Raw genomic sequence first — 18,643 nt, 5'->3', positions numbered from 1 at the left:
CCCTGTGAGAGAGACTCATGAAAACTGAACAGTCTGATTTTTGAAAAAAATAATTCTGTGTGTGAAATAATCATTAAGTAATGATTTGTCATTTTTGTGACCTCTGAGTACCTTTCATCTCTTGCAGCATGGATAAGAGGATTTTTATAATCTATTTCCATGCCTGGTTTGTTACTAATTGCTGATAACAAATATAAACATTATATTTACATGGTTTACAAGCAGTACTCTAAATATGTTAATAAATATCAGCATATAAAAAATTCTGATTTTGGAGATTAATGGCCTAAAAAATGTTCCATGTTTTCTCCTGTCCCTCTCCAAAACCTCTGTACTTTTGTTGAGAGTGTGTTCTTAACATCCCCCACCTGCAAAGTTAAGATGTAACTTAAAAGGAGTTCTTGACCTGTATTACTAGTGAGAATAGACCTGATTTAATGTACGGAATTCAGAGTAGAAATAATCCCTAATGAGATAGCGTAAATGCACTGCTCTAATGAAAATTATTAATTCCTTCAACAATCCACATCTGTGGTATGGTTCTATTTCTATGTCAGTTTAGCTGAAGTATGTATGAGGAACAGAGTATCTTCTGGCCATGTCAATAAAGATAATTTTCTGTCACTGAAGTAAAAAGGAAATATGCTACATAAATATTCAGTGCTTATAAATATCCCAGCCTAAAACCTAAAGTAACATTAACAGAAAAAAATGCCATGTCAGTCTTGATCATCTCAGCTTTTTGTATGTGATGAAGTTCTTTCCACCAAGCTTTGCTCATCTGTCAATGATACATGAGTGCCCACAAATATTACCCTTTGTTTTAACTTATAATTCTATGAATTTGTTGTTGCATGGCTGCAGTTCTCATTGAAGTTAGGGGGCACTGTGTCTTTTTCTGAGTCATGCGCTTTTAATACTTACCCTTTAATGTTTTCTAATCCATGTAAAACACAGTTGAATCTACTAACACCTGTATTTAAATGTTTGTACTTACAGAGGAATGAGAGAAGAGAGTTTTTAGGGTTTTCTTCTAGAAACGGCAATGAGGAAGCAGATGGCGGAGAAGTACTTCTCGTCTTTGCCAGGCTTACATTATATAATATCCAAATGAACTCTATATTCTTACAAGAATAAAATTTCAGACTAGTCCATTTTTTCTCTGGGATACAGTTTAGGGAATCTTTATGGTAGATTTTCCCTCTTTGCTTTTTTCACATTCCTGTATTTGCATCTTCTGTCTCCAGCTTCCTGTTCAGCTAGTGTCCTACATCCTCACTGCAATCATGGATTAAAAAAAAAATACTCCAGATTAAATTTTCATCTGACAGGCCAGTTTAACTTGCTATGCAACACTTCACCTTTATCCATAGGAGTTTTTCCTGTCATTGTATGAAGAATGAAGAAAATGTAGCTTCCTACTTTTACAAAATAGGTGTTTCCTTGTCAAGGATTAAAGACCTCTTTGCATAGCCCAAAATACGAGTGCGAGGTATCTGTCATTATTTACATTTATCTCCTTTGTAGCATATGTTTCTGCTTTCCAAACTAGTTTTTAACTGTAGGTTGTAAATGTTTCTGCTCTCACAGCGGGATCTGTTCTTTGCATGGTGAACTGTACTGATGCTTACTGCTTATTTGTGATGGTGTGTTTGAGTTGTAAGGTTCTTTCCTTTGACTATAGCTAAGCTGTAACAGTCTAGCTGTTAAGAGAGCAGTCTTGTGTGCAAAAGAATGGACCCCTCCCTTTGGTGTTCATCCAAGGAAAAAGTGTCCTCAGTCAATGTAGCTTGTTCAGCCGAGACCAGATATGTGCTATCATAACTTATCCTGCCCCTGTGTTTGTTTAAACTCTTCAATTTTGGTACAGTTCCTTTCTTTGTCAGCAGACCTACCTGCTGCCCAGGAATGCTGAAGCAAGCAGCCTTCAAGCTTGTACTAATGTTCTCACTGAGCATCAGCTATTGTTGCATTGAGCAGAAACAATGATATTGGTGTGGCCCAGTGAAGTATTTATAAGCCTCTCTTTCAAGTTATTTTTTGTATATTAAAGAATATTATATTTCATAAGTATTTTAAAGGTTTTAGACTAGAATTAAGCTTAGCCAGATTTCCATTTTTGGTAACACTAGTGAAAGGGTAGTTAACAAAGATAATTAGGCATATGTCCTGAAGGATGAAGGCTATGTAAAAGAAGTAAGAATAAACTTTTTAAACATGTAGACTTGACCCATTTCTGCAGCTGCATCTTCATTTGAAGTTCTTGCCTTAGCAAATGGACTTTAATGGCAAAGACAAAGGCTCAAGGCTTGATCTGAAGCTGATATTGAGGATCATCTCAATATTCGGAAGTGCAGCTATTCCTTAAGTATACTTCTTAACAAAAAAAGAAACAACTGGATTATATAAATTTATCACACACATTAACGATACTTGGAAGTTGTTTATCTATAAAACACAATTTAAGATATCTGTTCTTGTTATTAGTCTGATCTGTTTACATTGGTAACCAAAATAAAACAGTGCTGTAGTACTACAGACCAAGCACTGTGACAGAAGCAGAAGCTGTGTTCTGTCCTTTCTTGCTCATGGTCAGAATTGTTTAGGAAAATTCCAATTCAGAAGCAAACTATGTCTTCCATTTTGTCATGCTATCCTGACATTTTTAAGTAGGATAAATGACAGGCTTTGACAAAGATACTGCTTATTTCTCAGAGTGGTGCCTGGGGAGAAAAAAAATCTAACTTACTCCAGATAAGAACTCCAGGGTTCTTTTTGTTTGTAATTTGAGTAATTATGGTCTAGACTTAATCGAGTTATAGTGCAAAGAACTCCCAAAATACCCCTTCTAGTTAGTTGTCAGACCAAAAAAAATTGTATACATACCCAAAATGAAAGTGCCTGCCCGAATATACAATCTGTGATGCCTGTTGGTACCTCCGAAACTGAGATTAAAGCACGTTAGAGGAAATGAATAGTAAATTACATGAAAATTAATTACTGTTTTATTTATATTAGCACAGTCTGTAAGTAACTGAGCTTTAGGTCTGGACCAGAAATTCAGTAGGCCAACCACTACTTAGATGCAGATTTATTACAGTGACTAGAGGTATTGTAGGTACCCTAATCATACTAGTAAATGGTTTGTGTGTTTGGTAGTAACTCTGTACCTGTCTCTACCTATATCCACCCACACCTTAAATTATATGCACCCCAGGCTATTCAGAAATAGAGTGAAACATATTCATGGTCCAAAATACTTTCCTCATACAAAGTATTCTCTCTATGCTTGTAATCTGACTGTGATATTTTTCACTTCTTCATTTGTTGTAGAAGGCTGAAGAAAATGCAGAGGGAATGGCATCTGGTCTTGGTCCTGATGGAGAGGTATGAACTTTACAAGGTGTTTTTTTTGTTGTTTGTTTTTTTTTCAAACTTCAGTGATTGCTCTGCACGCCATTGCTATAGCTTAAAAAAAAAATCATGACCAGAAACGTTCTAAGAAGAGCTGTTGTTTATAACCAGGAATAAAAATTATCTACAGTAACATTTATGCTAGACTGTTTCTCTTCACAAAGTTGAAGACTAAAAGGAAAATATATTGAATCTGTCACTGAATATGCTGAAGAATCCCTCTCAGCTCTGTTATATGCTTAAAAGTAAATGGTTTTCTTGCAGTCTGTGTGTAGACATAATTTACTCTCCAAAATGAGGTTGTAAGCACAATATATTCTAGCTTCTCATTTTTGTAAAATACATTGTTGACATTGCACATAATTACCTTTCAGACATAGGACAGACTATAGTATTATGATGGCTTAAGACATCTGAAAGTTCATTCTTCCTCAGAAACAAATGGAAATGAGTAATTTTTCTGTGTCATTCTCTGAATAGTATTTTTCATTCACTAGGAGAGAGTATGCTGCCTCATTAGGAGCTATTCTGTTAATGCCATTTTTCTATTCATTTTTTATACTTGCAAGTGAAATTTTTGCTCATGTAGTTAAAAGAGTTATAGCAAAATCCTTTAATATAGTTACAGTTGTACAAGGAAAATGCACATAATATTCCTGTAACTTAAGTATTTATGGAAATGGAACAAGTTTTATACTCTGTCAGTGACTGTATTTATAACTGTTCAGAATTATTTTTCTTGTTCATGTATATATATTAGGAAAAGATTCTTCAGTAGAAGCAGTAGTAGAAGGCAAAAGGTTTTTAAAGTAGAAAATCTGTGATTAAACAGGGCAAAGAAATAACAGACAAAAATAATTATGCTATTCTGGTTTTGATAGAGCACCAGAGTAAGAAAAAGGTTTTGTTATTGCAGGTACTTTATCATCTTAATTGAAGAAGTCAGGACAGTGGGTCTTTAAAATAGGCCTTCTTTACTTAAAAAGTTAGCTAAAGTGTTACATTCTTCTTTCTCCATTTAAAAGAAAAGGTCATAAGGTTTTTTGTTACAGATGTCCATTGGTATAAGTAACAGGATTAAATGCCTATAAGTATACATACCTTGTGTCTTGTTTCACAGAAGCCAACAGTGTATTCTTTTCTATGCTGCTTTTGTTAATTCATTTGGAATACTGTAATACATTTGTGGATGTCACTTAGAATATGTTACACACAGAAATACTGTGACTCAGTGTTTTCTTGATAGCCATGTGGGAAGGTATGGCTTCTAATAACAAAACTTCACTTCTTGTTCAGATCAGAATTTTGAAGGTACTGTTAGTTCTTTTTATTGTGTATGACAAGCATGAAATTCAGTTGCCTTATGGTATAAAATTTCATTTGAATTTTTAGCCCATAGATGAGAGCAGTCAGATGAGTGACCTTCCAGTCAAAGTGACTCACACTGAAACAGGCAAAGTTCTTCTTGGACCAGAAGCACCAAAAGCAAGTCAGCTGGATGCTTGGCTGGAAATGAACCCTGGGTAAGTAGGTTGCTTTTTCTATTTACATTGATGTTTTTCACAGGCTTCTCTTACTTACTCTTTTTTCTTTTTTACCTATTCGATTCTATTGTTCTTTTAATTTATTATGTGTAAGCTGAGTAGGACATGTATTGAACCTAATCCCTCCTCTTGTTATCTGTAATTCATAATCTTTCTGTCATATTTGTACAGCTATGAAGTTGCTCCCAGGTCAGACAGTGAAGATGAAAGTGGCTCTGAATATGAGGAGGAGGTATGTGTCTTTAAAAAAACCACTGTGACAAGTTATACAGTAAAAAACAAGTACTTATTCCATGTGATATTTTCCTCTTTTTTATAAGGAAGGAAGGGAAAGTTAATAGCAGGTGTGTAGGTGTTTTAAGAATAATAGAAACGTAACTGGGTTTGTAATTCTTTTCAGTTCATAGCAGTTTCCCTTTGTATATGCTGTAAATGCCTAACTGGTAATTGGGGTTAGGAAAAGTAAATATTTTACTCTGACTGTTGCATGAACCAGAGAATATAAGCAGGTTCCTATTTTAAAACATATGTCAGAAAAGCCTGTATTGTGGCTTTGTGCTGAATTAAGTTAACATCTTTAATGTTTATGCATTGGAGGTTTTATTGACAATTCTGAATAACACAGTTATTATTTGTTGTATATTATGTTTATTAAAAAGAGATTATGTCAGGGATTTAGGTTTGGGCTATTCAGGGTAGGCTTATTTGATTCAGTACTTTAATGGTTATTTAAGTACTATTTTTGCAAAAATTCTAAAAATAATCTTAAACTTAAAAAAAGATCCCAACCCTGCAGGGTCATAATATTAGATACTATGAATGATCAATGTCGGTACTTGCATAGCATTTTTCAATCAAGTACTTTCTAAAGGAGAGGAAAACTGAGGAGTAGAGAAGGATCATATTCAGTCAACAGGCTAGTAGCAGAACTGAGTATAGAATTCAGGTATCCTAAGTCTAGCAGTCTTTACAATACTAGACCAAATGACCACTGAAACTGACTGGACTGTATGATGTTAAGGTACATGCCTTTGCAGGACTAATTACTGCTAATGTAATTGTACAAGGCTCTCAGTATTAAGTAGGAGGGAAGGGCCTGATGCCTGTCAGATTCTGGGAGGAATGTTAAAAGACATGTGCCAACATTTTTAGCACAGACTCTTTAGCAGCAGTGTTGTTTAGAGCTGGCGAAATCATTCTTAGGAGAATACACTTGCAGAACTCAGAGGAGTGTTTTGTTCAGCTTCGTTAGTGAGATTTTAAGTTGTTGGTTATCCGTTGCAACTGTAGCCAGAAGACAAATTAAGTTTTTTTAAAAAGAGTTAAAATGTGGTCTGTTCTTAAAAAGTTAAGAAACTAGGAAGCCTAAAATAGCAGTTCTTGACAGTTTTTTAAGCTTTATTAAATTATCACACATCTGGAATATGATATGAACATGTGCATGGTATTGGAATCCTCTTGTGAACACGGTAGACAGAGTAAGGCTTTTAAAAGTAAGATCATTAAAGGGGAAGATACTTTTTATGTCAAAGTATCATGAGTTCTTGTTGGTTAATGCGTGTCAAAAATTATCTTCTTGTTATGCTGCAGCACAGTTCTGTTGCAGAATATACGTAAGTTAAACTTTGTGATTCAGGTTTCTGTCATAAAGCATTGACTATTGAAAGCTGCCAATATGTGAATGGCAGTTGAAAGTATGACTTAGGAAGATGTTGCACTTCCCAGCGCCTCTGCTCTTTTTCTTTATTCTGTAGGATGATGAAGAAGAATCAAGCAGGTTAGAAGCAGATGAGAAGATACTCCTGGATCCTAACAGTGAGGAAGTTTCTGAGAAAGATGCAAAGCAAATAATTGAGTGAGTGTTCTTTAGGTGATGGGTTTTGTTAGGAATTGTGATTTCTTACAGTGGTGTTTTCCAAGAGTAGTCTGCTCTAGATTACAGTGAGTTGTGGTAACTTCTCTGGCCTGAACATCTGCAGGAGGAGGAACATGATCATTTGGTATTAATTGTGTACTGTTTATAAAGTAGCTTGCACCCTTCGGTGTACTCACCACAGCTGGGGATTTGCACTGTTTCTTTAAACATACTTGTGTGAGCTGCAGTCAAAAAAATCGCTTGTTTGTGGGAATTCACTTTAGTTCTTTTTCTGCTTTCCAGGACAGCCAAACAAGATGTGGATGATGAATATAGCATGCAGTATAGTGCTAGAGGGTCTCAGTCCTACTACACTGTTGCTCATGCGATCACAGAAAGGGTGGAAAAGCAGTCTTCTCTTCTTATTAATGGCACACTAAAACATTATCAGGTGAGAAATCATTAAAACATTAAAATATTTAAAACTTGGAATGATGCTTGACATTTCAGTGTGATATTTCAAGCGGCAAACAGAAAATTTGTTAAGAAATACAAGATCTCTAGTAGGTTGGAATTTGGGAATTATGTGGGCAAAGGAAAGACAGTTACCTATCACAGGTAATGTTTCATACATACTGCTTGAATAAGGATACCAACTTTCTGCATATACCTGTAACTTTTTTTTCATTGCATGGTCAACAGGCTAGTAGCCTGTAATATTTTGGTTTGCTATCCTTCTCATTGACCTGGAATTTCAATTCTGCTTTGTTTTAATTTTTGGTGGGTTAACAATATTTTTCTTCTCCGAGTACTTAAAAGTTCAGGATTTTGTTTTTTAAGATCCTAATATTTCAGTGCAGTGATAGATAAAATTTGGAAACAAGAAAAATATTTTACTGTACAGGTTGATGTCTCATATTCTTTACAGACATCCAGGGGATTTAATAACTAGAAACTTTTGTATTCTGACATAAACTAGGTTCATGTATGATTGAAAATGTCCTTGGTCCAGGTTTTCAACACTTCTGCTACTGTACAGCTTTGTAGGAAACTCCCAAGAACCTGCATCTTTTCTGCAGTCAGAACATTATTTCTACATCCACGTAAAATAAAGAATAGTACTTCCTCACCAAGACATCAAAAGATGTATAACTGTTTCCACTTGCAGAGAACTAGGAGGAAGACTGTTTCTTAAGTGTGCAAAGCGTTATGATTACAGCCCCTGCTTCTTATGCTCCTCAGCACTGCCATATATTACAGTAGCTTTTTAAAATAGTTTAAAATTAAAGAATTAAGCTGATTTCTCTTTTCGAAATATTTTAATATTTTTGTATTGGACTCCTCACTGTGGGACATGGTGGGAAAACAAGAGACAATGAACAAAAGCTGAAACAAGCGAGTTCAGACTGGATGTACAGAAGAGGACAGTGTCGCTGTGGAGCAGGGGTTCAGAGAGGTTTTACCTAGGAGGTTTTCAATCGCTGACCACATAAAGCCTTGAGCAACCTGGCCCCAAGGCTGGACCTACTTTGGGCAGGGGATTGGCCTAGAGACTGCCTGAGGTTTGTTTCAAACTGAATAATCCCATGATCCTACTTGTTACTAGCAAAACTCCATCTGAATTTGAGTTCTGTTGTGAATCCTTAGCACTCCTAGTTATCTCACTGTGAGCCCTCAACAAAAGGAGGAACGTGTCATTTAGGGACTGATTTTGAACATGATACCTTAATTAACTGTTGTGGCACCATTGAGGAATGCTGTGACTAAGACAAGATAGAATCAAACCATATAGAGAAATATGCCACTTTCTCAGCTATGACTCTCTTTATTTTTGCTGCCTCATAGTCAATATGTTGTCCAGCTTGTGCACCCAATGAAGCAGGGAGCCAACAGATGCAGTCAGCAGCTTTCTTTCCTGCATAATCCTGATTCGTTGTCTGGGAAGGTTTACCCGATGTACTAAATGAATAGTGTATAAGTACTAATTTGATGGCCATATTGGCTTAAAGTGGCATGGATGGGAGATTAAGTTTGTGGTAATTCCTTTACTTCCTGAATTGTAATTAGTTATGGAACATAGAAGTATTCTTAAGTTATGCAGATCTGTGTTTTGCAATGCAATTTCCTTGTGTGCCACGAAGTGCAAAAATTCAGTCTATGGAGTTACACAGACACTTACATAGTTTACCAATTAGAGCAGGTGCTTTGGCTGCTCAATGTGATATCTAGCAATTGAATAGGTAGATTCATTCTTTATGGTGTCTATTCTATATAGTAATTGCACCAGAAGTAAGAGGCACACTTGTCTAAGGAGCCTTGTGTCAGGAGCGTTGAGGTTTGGCTTTGGCTGTAGCAAGGATGTTCTGAAAGAGACTCTTCTGTGACTCTCCCCTTCACTCCCTGTATTTCCCCATCCTCTAGATTTTACGTGCTTTTTTCTTCTCAACTATTTTTCTGCTTTTCCATATTTCTTACTGTCAAGTTTGGTAAGATTGTCCCTTCCTTCATATCAGTGTATGTCAGTGGAGAAAGTTCAATGAAGTAGAAAAGACAGTTTTCCTATTCTCAATCCTGAAACTACTTTGTAAGTGGGACATACGGTTGCAAAATGAATTCTGATCAGCTTCTGGTGGCCTGAGTATTTAATACCTAAATATGAATTAGTCAGTATGTACATAAAGCCAGTGAATCAGCAATATTATTTTGTATACTCTCTTGCAGGGACAAGAGAAGGTTACTTCAAGCATGTAGTGTTTTCCCTCTGAACTTTCTCAGGGCTCTTAATTTGCTTCTCTCTCTATGCATAAGACTCACCAAAAGTCTGGGTCTTAGAAGTAAAAACTCACTTTGCACTTGCATGAGTAATGTGATACACATGTATGTGGATGTCTGTGTGACAAGGGAATAATCTGAGTCAGTGCTTTCTAGCAGTACTCCTTGGAATGTGAAACTCTGCTATGTAGACATTTCTTAGCTACGGTACTCTGGCTTCCTTCCAGCTCTGGGATTTTATACACAAGGCATAATTGGACAAAGGGGGCCTACTCTGACATGTGGAGGTATGGACAGCAGACACTAAATGGACGTGTGCTGCAAGAGATTCAGCATACAAGTGATGCAGTTGGCAAGTGTGAGGCTTCCGTGTTTTGCGCAGACTTGATGGGTTTGTTTTGAAATAATTGACACAGGCAAGTGGCATGAAATATACACAGGAAGTTTAACATTTGACAGTGTTGAAAGTGAAGAACAAACTCTTCTAATGTTAAGTGTTTATCAGCCCGTGAGTGCCTGTGTTGCTTTGTGTGCAGTACAAAAAACCCTACGTGTGTGAGATCTGACTTCATATTATGGGCTCTGCTAAAGAGGAGTGATGATTTCCATGTAGCTGTTACCAGAAAATTATCTTGATTTGGGTTTTTTTGTTGTGGGAGGAAGGTGTTAAGAAAGCCAGTGATCCCTGTGCATATAGTATTATTAAAGGAAATCCAATGTTTAAGTAGACAAGGACATCAGAGCCATGGTTCTGTAGTATTGGTGTTAATTATTTGTATGGGTTTTAAATAACTGGAACTACTATTCTTAATTTCAGCTCCAGGGACTAGAATGGATGGTCTCACTCTATAATAACAATCTGAATGGAATTTTAGCTGATGAAATGGGACTAGGAAAGACAATACAGACTATTGCACTCATCACTTACCTGATGGAGCACAAAAGACTCAATGGCCCCTATCTCATCATTGTTCCCCTTTCGTAAGTGAACGATCTCTTTCTGCTACTATCATTCTAAGCATTGCAGCATGGTTTATATGGAATGCATACATGTTTTTCATGTAATGGCAAGATGAGGTGCACAGTGGGATTACACTGAGTGTGTATTCAGTGTTTTCTTTGATCATTTCTTCCCAGATAATTGACTGGCATTGGAAGGGTGACCAGAAGGCTGATAAAGCACTTGGTTCCATTAGTTTCACGGCCCACTCTTGGCAAACTGAGTAGTGAATTTACTGTAATTCACTCCTAAGCCACAAGAAGGGGATGGTATTTCATTCATATTACATGCCTGCAGCTCCCCATTCAACTTTTAACTGTGATATTAAAAATCTGTTGCTTAATTCTTTAATCAGCTGGTGCCCCATCTGATACCAAGTAATCATGCTTTAATGAGGTTGGATGATCTTGTAAGTACTGTATAACTAGCCCTGGATGTGGTCCTGATGAGTGATATTCACACTTTGGTCAGGTGTCCAGATTATTATTTTTTATTGTGCTGCCCCCTTTTGCTTTTCCTTAGCTTTCCAAGATGCTGCTTGTTTTATACATTTCTTTTAATGTATATTCCTTTCTCCAAAGGTGAGGTGTGGGTTTTAGTCATTTGAATTGCTGTGTTTTAAATAAAAACTGCCAGTCATTGTAAAACTGATGTAGGATATTGAGGGGTTGTTTGCTTATTTTTGTGTGTAAGTGACTTGGTTGATGTGCAAAAGTTCCCTGGCTTTTTCGTTAGATAATTTGTCCACCAGCTGTGCTGAGCATGCAGATGTGTTCTAGGATTGGGGTGAGTTTTATTTGTGGCCATCTCTTTTGATTTCTTTTGAAGTATCTTGTCTTCTGGCTGTGCTGCAGTAGTAACTGATTGACTAACATAAATACACGGCTGCGCATAATTGAATACAAATAGTGAGCTCTGTTGTGAAAAGAAATGGCTGGGAGAAGATGTGTAAAGTAAAGCAAAGTTAGAAATAAAGGGAGAGTGTTATTAATGTCAGATTTCACATGGGCACAGTAAAATAAGATTTAAGTACTCTGTAATGATTTTACTTATGTTTTTAAAAGAGAGGAGCTGAAATTTCTTTCTCTTGTGCATTTCAAAAGCCGCCTTTCCCTGCCTTTTCTTCATAGCTAGTACTGCTGCCATCACAGGTCCAGTAAAGGGAAAAAAAAAAAAAGCAAGCAACCAGAAAACCTCAAGCTTGTTTTTTCTGCTGTATTGTGATAGAAATTAGCTTAGCCATAAAAACCTATTTGTTGTGATCAAACAGCAGAAACACAGTGCAAAACCAGACCTGCATAGTGGCACTGGGTGGCCACTACTTGAGTAGAACACAGATGAATTCTATTATCAGCTTCATAAGGCTGTATTTGAAAAGTTGTAATGTCATTTTTTGGATGATAAGTAGTATAAAAGAACTTAAAAATCTTATTTTTTTCAGGGTTATCTTTCTTAACCTTAATATGCTCCAAAACGCTATGATGCGCATAAAACGCTTCTCTGAATTGGTTTCAAAGAGGCCCCTGAATGTGAGATGAAAGAGGGTTTCACACTTTTTTCTATTTACTCCCCTCTCAGAGATGCTTGTATTTTATTACAGTATATAAAGTGCATTTTTAAAAATACACTGTTAATTATGGGTGTTGATTACATGAAATGTGTTGAAAAGTTGGCAACCACTTGGAAATATTTATAAAGTTTGACCTGCAAATGATGAACTTTATTACTTTTTCTTTATTATTTCTATGGCAGGACTTTATCCAATTGGACATATGAATTTGACAAATGGGCTCCTTCTGTGGTGAAGATATCTTACAAGGTTTGATTTTATTTTTATATGATTATAGAGTTGAAGAAATGAGAATAGAGCCAGTTTTTCCTCTGCTTCTGCATGCATTTCTAAACTGTTTGCTCGTGAATTTTTGTCATATATATTAGGTACTAAGCAGTGAGAGTTAAGCATACTAAGATGACTGTAATAAACTGTAATTACTTTCACATAGTGAAATGCAGAATAAAATTTTTAATTATCACATTGCAAGGCTTCTGATGAGAGTAATACAAATGATAACTACTTCACATTTTATACATAGCTGAATACTTTGCTGTTTGGCTACTGTAGCAGTGGTACGACCAAGCAATTTGTAAGGAGACTAGATGGATAGCTACATGTTGCCAGTGCCCCATAAACAGAGCTTTACAGTCCAGCAACCATTTAGAGAAAGTGCTCTGAAGAAGTCTGGAATGTATTAATACATTATTTGCAGTACTGTAGGATTACAAGTTCATGTGGTTGCTGTGTGTCTGCTAATTCACAAAACTGATGTATTTTCTTCATCAGAAGGAAGAGTAGGTACTCACTTCTCTCTCTGTTTTAGGGTACACCTGCAATGCGCCGCTCACTCGTTCCTCAGCTTCGAAGTGGAAAATTTAATGTTCTTTTAACTACTTACGAGTACATAATAAAGGACAAACACATCCTTGCTAAGGTAATAATGACTGTCATCTCTTAACAGCAAGACCTTTAAGACACCTTCAAATGGTGCATAACACAAAACACTTTTTTAATAGGGTAATCCTGAGTTGCTGTTCTGTCCTTCAATAAAAGTTAAACATTTTATTTGCTTTTCTATTCCTCTGTTTATGATTGAACTTCTCAATCACAGTTCTTCTCCCTGTAAACACGAGGATTTTCCTGAATGTGGCCAGGAGACTAATTCCTTTGTGCAGTTCTCTCAGTACTGTATACCTGCCTGTCCTTGGAAAAACATGACTTTTCTCCCCTTTACTTAATGGCATTTAACCTAATCTGCAGTCTGGACTTTAATTTTTTCCATTGTTTCTGACTTGAAGCTCACCGTTATTAGAGCCTTTCCAGCTATGTGGTCACTTTTGCCAAATGACTAAATAGTTACCTGTATTATGAATTTGGTATCCAGACTCTTTACTACACATGGCCCAGTTCTTAAAGGCTCACTAACTGTCAACAGGTGTGCCTCAAATGTAATGAATTAATTTGAAAGCTCCTGTACTATAAGATTTTTTCATGTACACAGACAGCAGACTAGGGAGGTATTTTGCCATATGGAGAAACCATATGGTCCTAGTGTCCCTTTGTTGTTCATTTTCACTTTATTTCATTCTGTTACATACTGTGTATTTAGATTGTTCATTTTTCCTGTCTGATACAAAGGCAGTGCCTTTTCTTAGCATAATTGTGAACACTTCGGAACAGTTTGAGACTGCAGAGTTTTCCTTCCCCTCTGGTTTTTGCCCACCCTTGCTAAAAGATAGGAAGGACAGCACTATGCCATTCAACCTGTCCTGGCAAATGGAATCAGTTAGCACCTATGAAAGTACAAACCGAGACCTTCCTAGTCAAATGGTCAGTGTGGCACATATGTTGACTGCCCATATTGTAGTACAGGTGGTAACAGAGAGTTTCAGCAACTTACTTTCAACATCTGCTGTGACTACATTTAATCTTTCACATTAAGAAATAGAAACTTTTTGTGAAGATGCGGTAACTCAGATAATTGTAATTATGCTGCTTCCTTCTTGAGTGAAAACATATTAGCTGAAACAAAGTTCAGGGTTGCTGTTGTTTGTGAGCATAGTTATTTTGTCTAAAAATGCTTTTGTCTCCTGTCAAGGTTCTTGTTGCAGACAGGTTTATTTGGAGTTTGTGTGGTCTCTTTCTTCCCCTGTGAACCATATTCTGGCCTTGAAGAACGAGTCACCCTAATCTCTTTCCCAGAAATGGGAGGAATCTGCTGTTTGCCGTTGCAATTCAAGTCAGAGTTCAGCATCGGATTCAGCATACCTAGTGTTTGTTTCTATTTTTGCTGCTTGCAAGGTCACTGGTACTTTGATAATGTTTGATTTGGCTTTTCTTGTAAATAAGAATGACTGATGTCTCAGGCTTAAAATATTTTTGTTCTACACCTGTTAAGAGGAATTTGACTAAGTCTGACCTGCTCTAGCCTTGCCAGCTTTTCTTCTTTTTCTTGTAGATTCGATGGAAATACATGATAGTAGACGAAGGCCATCGGATGAAGAACCATCACTGCAAGCTGACTCAGGTCTTGAATACTCACTATGTGGCCCCCAGGCGAATACTGCTGACTGGGACTCCATTGCAGAACAAATTGCCTGAACTTTGGGCTCTTCTCAATTTCCTCCTCCCAACCATTTTCAAGAGCTGTAGCACCTTTGAACAGTGGTTCAACGCTCCATTTGCCATGACAGGAGAAAGGGTACTGCGGCAGTTTTTTTTTTAACATCAGAAACAAACCACTTTGATGAAAACAGAAAGGAGCTTATACAGAAGGATTAGTGTTTGAAATCTCCCTGATACTTGGGGAATTAATGTAACTAAAAGCCACCTTTTTTATAATGTCAGAAAATTTTAATATCAGTGTCTTTTTTGACTCAGCATCAGTTTGGTTGTAGCATGCAAGTAATTATTGCACATACTTAACCTTTCATGTGAGAGCAAACATTACCTAATATACTGAGTTGCTGTGTAGTGACTTTTATAAACTTCTGTAGGTGGACTTAAATGAGGAAGAAACTATTCTCATCATCCGTCGTCTCCATAAAGTGCTCCGACCCTTTTTGCTGAGAAGATTGAAGAAAGAGGTTGAGTCTCAACTGCCAGAAAAGGTTTGCAATGAGAGGAGTTGTGAAAGGGGTTTGATACTTTTTTTAAGCTTTATGCAATGTTCCTTTTTCAGTTTTATTTTCAAGAAGAGGACTTCATTAGCCTCTGTTATTGCTGTGGTTTGTTTGTTTATAACTCTGCAAAGAAAGCTGGCCACTGAGGAAGCCTGAATACCTGAAGTTTTTGCATTCTTAGGGTTCTTCACCAGTCTTAGAGCTTTAATTCTGTTTGTAGTCATCCATATAAGACATGCAACTTACATCAATAGTAGCTGCAAGTTCAAAAGTTGCAAGTGAGTCAGTCATACGCTGAGAATTAGATTTTGTCCTGTCCCATCCTCCCTGCACTGGGTAGAACCTTTGCTCCCTTATCTAGTTTACTGAAATTTGTAAAGGGCTACTGGACCTTATAAAGCAGGCGTAATCTGGTCCTGTGTTAATACACCAGCAGTTGTGTGAAGTGTCTTGTTGAAATTGCACAAGTTTTTTTAACTAGTGTCTTTTAAATTCAGAACATAAAATTATTTTCTGATTTGCAAGATCATTGTTTTTATCTCTGGGCAATTCATTTTGCCCTACCCTGTCCTCCTCTGGAATCTTGCATCACTTTTCCCATTCACTCTTCCCAGAATAACAACAGCAACTAAATAAAAAAGTAAATTTGAAGGTGTGCTAGGGAAGATTTGGTGCTAAGGTCAACTGGGTTAAAACTATAGCAAAATGAAATTTTTGTAAATTGTGTTGTGAGCTGACTAACACTGGCTGAATAGAGCTCTGTACAGATACTTAGTGACAGTACTCAAAGGAAAAACTTCTTAAAAATTTCTTTCTCATGTTTATAGTCGGCACTATTGCTGTTGTGGCTTTCTGTTCCTTCAAATGTCAGATTCTTGGTATCCTCAGAAGCATTTATTTGAGAATGAAGCATACTTACATTTAAAAATATTACTGAAATCTTTATTTCTATTCAAATTTCTGCCAGTCAGAGCTGCTGTATTTGATAAATCCGTTAATAGGCATTGGGTTTAGAAGTTGCATACATTCAGGTACTCAGAGGACCATGTTTCATTTTGATTCCATTATCTTGTTTACGAAAACAGCAATTAGTCCAACCATGAGGACTGAACTTGTTGACCAAAGCCTGTTAATCAGTTTCATTTGATCTCACAAATTTTCATAAAGAAGCCATTGAAGAAATACTCACTTCTCTTTAATGAGTTCATCCTTCTGTCTTTCTGAGAAGAAAATAACCTGACAATTTTTATTCCATTTATTTATTAAACATTAAGAAGGCTAGGCTTTTTCTTTTAGTCATCACTTGAAAGATTTATAGCCACTATTGTGGCTGTATTATGTGACTTTTTATTTTACATAACTTATTAAAAATGTAGTGACTGTAATCTGGAAATTGGGTAATAGAAAAAAAAAACGGTTAATTTGGGGTATGAAGTTTTTGTATTACTGGATTTAAAGATAGTGTGCAGTCAAAAACTGCTTTAATAAATACAGTCTTACAAAGCTTAACAAGAAGTCAAACTGAATGTGAGCATCATAGAGTACTTGATTAATTCCCTGTATTTTTAGTTGATGTTGAGAAAACAGCATATTTCTATGCCAACCTAGGTAAGCATAATGCTAATTAGACACTATGAGGGATGCTTTTTTGCTAGGTATACAATGATGATATTTTTATAATGCTTTGCTCAATATTTTTGTAATGCTTTACAGACATTAATAAACGTCCACAGAACATTAAACATAAAATGCCTTTTTTTTAAAAATACATGTTAAACATAAAATAAAATTATTTTTTAATTGTTTTTTTAAATTGGTAGAATTACAGAATGGGAAAAGTTTTTGGCAATTGTGCACTCACATTCTTAGGATCCAACTGTCTCATAGCAGTTGTGACTCTCACAGATAATCTTTTGAGATACTCGTTGTGCTTGCAGTTGGATTGCTGCTCATTGAAATCCTATGTGGTGTTAGGGTACAGACAGAAGATTAGTAGTTTTTTGGTTTGTGTTTTAGGATGACAAGAACCTGCAGTTAGATCCTACTAACATTATTGTATCAGTGTGTTTATGATTGTTTTTTTTTTTTTTTACACTAGGTGGAATATGTGATCAAATGTGATATGTCAGCTCTTCAGAAGATCCTGTACCGTCACATGCAAGCCAAGGGAATTCTTCTCACAGATGGTTCTGAAAAAGACAAGAAGGTACAAAAGAAAGACTAAAACACATAGGAAACGTGTATTATGATTAAACGTGTTAACAATACGTTTAATTTCTGTTTTATAAAATCAGTATGTAGGCTCTTACTGCAAGTATCTGTCATGGGAGAATAAATCTATCAGGCATGCTTTTGCTTTACAAGACTGCAGCTTGTGCTCTCTATTCACAAGGACAAGATAGTACTTCTAGTCACTGTAGTTACAATGTCTTTCTGCAAACAGGCAGTGTTTGAAAAAACACAGCATTTCCCTTGGCCAAGTTTAATCCAATAACGTACCCGAATAATTGTGATTGTGGCAGCGCTGGCTACAGAAGGTTATTTATCTCGTCTTTGAAATCTGTTAGTTAAGTATAGGTCTTGTTTTGGCCAGCTAGGACTGTATGCTTGCGTTCACACTTACAAGATCTGTTAATGACGAAGTTCTTTAAGAGAACAGTAGGATTCGAAGTCATATAGTCAGATTTAGACTACATATTAGTAAACCTTGATTGTACCGTCATGGGACTTGATCCAGTTAATATAGAGCAAACAAGTTGCAATTCATCAGCTTCTTTGTATATACGCTTTTCACATTATAATAAATGTGAAGTACATTGAATAGGCACTGCAGAACAGCTGATGTGTTAACACTTTGTGTTTGCACCCTGTTATGTGTATATTACTGATGCAATGCAATCACATACTGTCTTTCCACCATCCCTTTGCAGATTGCATTGGTACAATGGGTGACTTTTTTTATTCAGTATCTTATTTTACCCTCCTTATTTTGTGCAGTCAAATTGTTTTCTTTACTGGTGCTTATTCAAACTCCAGACAAATCTGGTTCTTATTATTGGATATTGATACTCATCTTCATAGTTTGAGCACTTTGTAAACATTAATTTTTGTTCCTGTGTTGTATTTTTAGTGTAATTTTGTGGTTTGATGTCTTTACTTTTGTCCTACAAATTCCATTTTGTATCACAGTCTTCTTCCTCGTGTTTCTAGTCTCTTCCCTCTCTTTCACCAGCTCAGAATGTTTTGTTGATTTTCCCCTACTTGCTTCTCCAACCAGCTTTTTGCTTAACCAATTCAGATTGCTTTTGCTGTCTTCTGAACACTTACCTCTTTTTTCACTCTCCCCAAAGGTTTAAAATTTTTCCTTTCTTGCCACCTCAA

The 18,643-nt window shown here is 36.3% G+C and overlaps 1 protein-coding gene across 7 annotated transcripts in view; it reads left to right on the top strand.

Annotated features, from left to right (window-relative positions):
* SMARCA2 (SWI/SNF related, matrix associated, actin dependent regulator of chromatin, subfamily a, member 2) overlaps positions 1-18,643 on the top strand; it is a 131,075-nt gene that overhangs the window by 55,882 nt on the left and 56,550 nt on the right. For all 7 annotated transcript variants that reach the window (XM_068422290.1, XM_068422285.1, XM_068422286.1 and 4 more), the window contains 11 exons: positions 3,334-3,387; positions 4,807-4,937; positions 5,130-5,190; positions 6,713-6,813; positions 7,117-7,264; positions 10,403-10,566; positions 12,338-12,404; positions 12,964-13,074; positions 14,599-14,841; positions 15,137-15,250; positions 17,361-17,468. In XM_068422290.1, coding sequence (XP_068278391.1) covers positions 3,334-3,387; positions 4,807-4,937; positions 5,130-5,190; positions 6,713-6,813; positions 7,117-7,264; positions 10,403-10,566; positions 12,338-12,404; positions 12,964-13,074; positions 14,599-14,841; positions 15,137-15,250; positions 17,361-17,468 — 1,302 coding nt within the window. The remainder of the gene's footprint in view (positions 1-3,333; positions 3,388-4,806; positions 4,938-5,129; positions 5,191-6,712; positions 6,814-7,116; positions 7,265-10,402; positions 10,567-12,337; positions 12,405-12,963; positions 13,075-14,598; positions 14,842-15,136; positions 15,251-17,360; positions 17,469-18,643) is intronic.

Source organism: Nyctibius grandis, chromosome Z (genome assembly GCF_013368605.1).
Source record: "Nyctibius grandis isolate bNycGra1 chromosome Z, bNycGra1.pri, whole genome shotgun sequence".
NCBI lineage: Eukaryota > Metazoa > Chordata > Aves > Nyctibiiformes > Nyctibiidae > Nyctibius > Nyctibius grandis.
Note: the sequence above shows the minus strand (reverse complement) of the source record. Positions and strands in the feature narration are given on the sequence as shown.